The 2917-nt window shown below is 44.4% G+C and overlaps 1 protein-coding gene across 1 annotated transcript; it reads left to right on the forward strand.

Moving 5' to 3' along the window:
• Positions 1-482: 482 nt before the first annotated feature.
• LOC144993002 (uncharacterized) lies at positions 483-1819 on the forward strand. Its single transcript, XM_078949455.1, has one exon. It carries the CDS (start codon positions 885-887, stop codon positions 1788-1790), a length of 906 nt encoding a protein of 301 aa, XP_078805581.1. The 5' UTR covers positions 483-884; the 3' UTR covers positions 1791-1819.
• The last annotated feature ends 1098 nt before the right edge of the window (positions 1820-2917 follow it).

The raw sequence follows: 2917 nt of genomic DNA on the forward strand, positions 1-2917 counted from the left end.
GTTTGACACTGGAGTTAGATACTGAAAAAAATGCCGTAACATCAGTGACGCAATGGCACAATGGAGAAATGAAACATGAAAGGTGAGTTATTTTAAAAAGTCAGTAGCCAGTGCTTTGAATTGGACTTTTCTGTCTGTTTGACTTTTCTCGAAGATTCTTCACTGGCACATTTTTTGTTTGTACAACATTAAAACGGCTTCTGAAGAAACACAAAGAGAGACCTCTGAAATGCATTTCATCTTTTCCAGAGTGAGCAGAAACTCTTAATTAAAGCTACAAGCAGTTTTGAAGTGAGCTTGGCTTTGCTGCTTCCATTACCCACAACCCTTTGCATGTGTGTGTGACCATTGCATGAAACAGAATTCACGTAGATATTGGATAGACACCAAAAACAAACAAACATGTTTTATGATAAAAATTGTATCTTTGCGATTTTATAACAAAGTAAATATTTTAAAATGTTGAAGCTGTAATACTAACAATAAATAAACCTGGGATCATTGATCTAATTGTGTCATGGTGCCTCTGGCAGTCTCTCCTCCCCCTCCCCTCTCTGCTCTGCTTCCTGATTTGGACCAGCTGTGACCACTCACCTCATCAACTACCAGCCCTTCATAAGGAGATCCAGTTCCAACATTCATCGCCAGTTCGTTGCCCCTGATGGTGCTTAGTCTGGTCACTAGAGATTAACTTTTGCTCATGTGTTTTTGCTCTACGCTAATCTTGTTTTACGCCTTGCCTACAGGACTTCAAACCACGAGTGTTCACCTGAGTCTCACTTCTCCAAGAGCAGACTTATGCTCACTGAAAATCCTGAGAACTCCAAGCCACGTCAAGACCTCCAGCCACGCCACGAGTGTTAGACACGACAAGACCTCCAGCCATGCCCCGAGTCCTAGCCACGACAAGACCTCCAGCCACACCACGAATCCTAGCCACGACAAGACCTCCAGCCACGCCCCGAGTCCTAGCCACGACAAGACCTCCAGCCACGCCACGAATCCTAGCCACGTCAAGACCTCCAGCCACGCCACGAGTGTTAGACACGACAAGACCTCCAGCCATGCCCCGAGTCCTAGCCACGACAAGACCTCCAGCCATGCCCCGAGTCCTAGCCACGACAAGACCTCCAGCCATGCCCCGAGTCCTAGACACGACAAGACCTCCAGCCATGCCCCGAGTCCTAGCCACGACAAGACCTCCAGCCACGCCACGAATCCTAGCCACGACAAGACCTCCAGCCATTCCACGAATCCTAGCCACGACAAGACCTCCAGCCACGCCACGAATCCTAGCCACGACAAGACCTCCAGCCACGCCACGAATCCTAGCCACGACAAGACCTCCAGCCACGCCACGAGTGTTAGACACGACAAGACCTCCAGCCACGCCCCGAGTCCTAGCCACGACAAGACCTCCAGCCACGCCACGAATCCTAGCCACGACAAGACCTCCAGCCATTACACGAGTCCTAGCTACGACAAGACCTCCAGCCACGCCACGAGTGTTAGACACGACAAGACCTCCAGCCATGCCCCGAGTCCTAGCCACGACAAGACCTCCAGCCACGCCACGAATCCTAGCCACGACAAGACTTCCAGCCATTACACGAGTCCTAGCTACGACAAGACCTCCAGCCACGCCACAAGTGTTAGACACGACAAGACCTCCAGCCACACCACGAGTCCAAGCCACGCCAAAAATAAAATTCAATTACTTACCATCTTACTCACCTGTGTTTTCCTTCCAGGTTCCAGTGCCTGGGTCTGTCCCACCTAGCAAGTCATGACAAATTGAGCTGTTTTACTTATTGCTTGAGGATGAATTCATTTCTTCTAATGAATAAATCTACAGAATATGCGTGAGTGATTCTCTTTTTTTGTTTAAAAAAAAATGCTTAAGAATGAAAATTGTGTTTTCATTTTTTTCAACACGTTATTGTGGTTTTTTCTCATGATGAATGACACATAAAGACAATTAAGATTAATATTGCACTTAAGAATATGTCTTTATTAAAATCTTTGTGAATCAGAAGAACATGACAAAAATGCATTTTGTAGCAGTGATGTAGAAGGTACAATCGGCAGGCTACAAGCTCCCTCCATTTGGATGCATCCACTTGCAGACAAATATATCCATGATTGTCTTCATTTTCCTTCATCTGAGCTGGTATCTGGCTCAAAATTGTATGGCATGATAGCTTTAATATTGCTAACCATTTTTGCTGCACTAGCAATGTTGGGCTGGGGGTTTCAGGGGCTGTAAGCTAGCGGATGAGAGTGGCAACAGATGGAAGATGGGAAACGAGGACGGGCTTACTCCATTCCAGCTGTCCCACCCACAACTCAGAGGCAAATTTCCGATGAACTATTGCCAGTCTGCAGAAACTATTTTCTGGAAAACAACGCAAGTTTTTTTTTCTTTTTAGATTCAAAATAAGCATTATTCTAATAAAAAGACCACTGAGAATGCTTTTACAATTGATCAAAGGATAATGGGAGTGGGACTTCGATTGGCATATTAGGAGTAAATGAAGGAAATGGCAGGTCAATTGGTTTAATTTTGTTAGAGGTGTTGCCTGGGCAGTAACAAGATTTAGTGTCACTTTTCCTTGTCATCTACAAGAAGATTGCCCTTAAACAAGTCCAAGATCCAAAAGCATTTGGCCTTAGGAGATAATTAATGCCTATTGGCAATGAAACTAGTGATAAAACATCTGACTTTCCTATCAAATATGTTTTTTTTGTTTGTTTGCTTTTTAAATGCTAGGTCATGTTTACCTGGATAAATAAAACTAACCAACAATGTACACATTTGACTGGTAGGATAAGCAGTTGTTTGTTTATGAAAAATAACAAACATTTTCTCACCCTCAATGCTGTTGTCATGATCTGTAATAATGTTTTCCAGATTTAC

Source organism: Oryzias latipes, chromosome 1, assembly GCF_053564925.1.
Source record: "Oryzias latipes strain Hd-rR chromosome 1, Olatipes_Hd-rR_3.1".
Lineage (NCBI taxonomy): Eukaryota > Metazoa > Chordata > Actinopteri > Beloniformes > Adrianichthyidae > Oryzias > Oryzias latipes.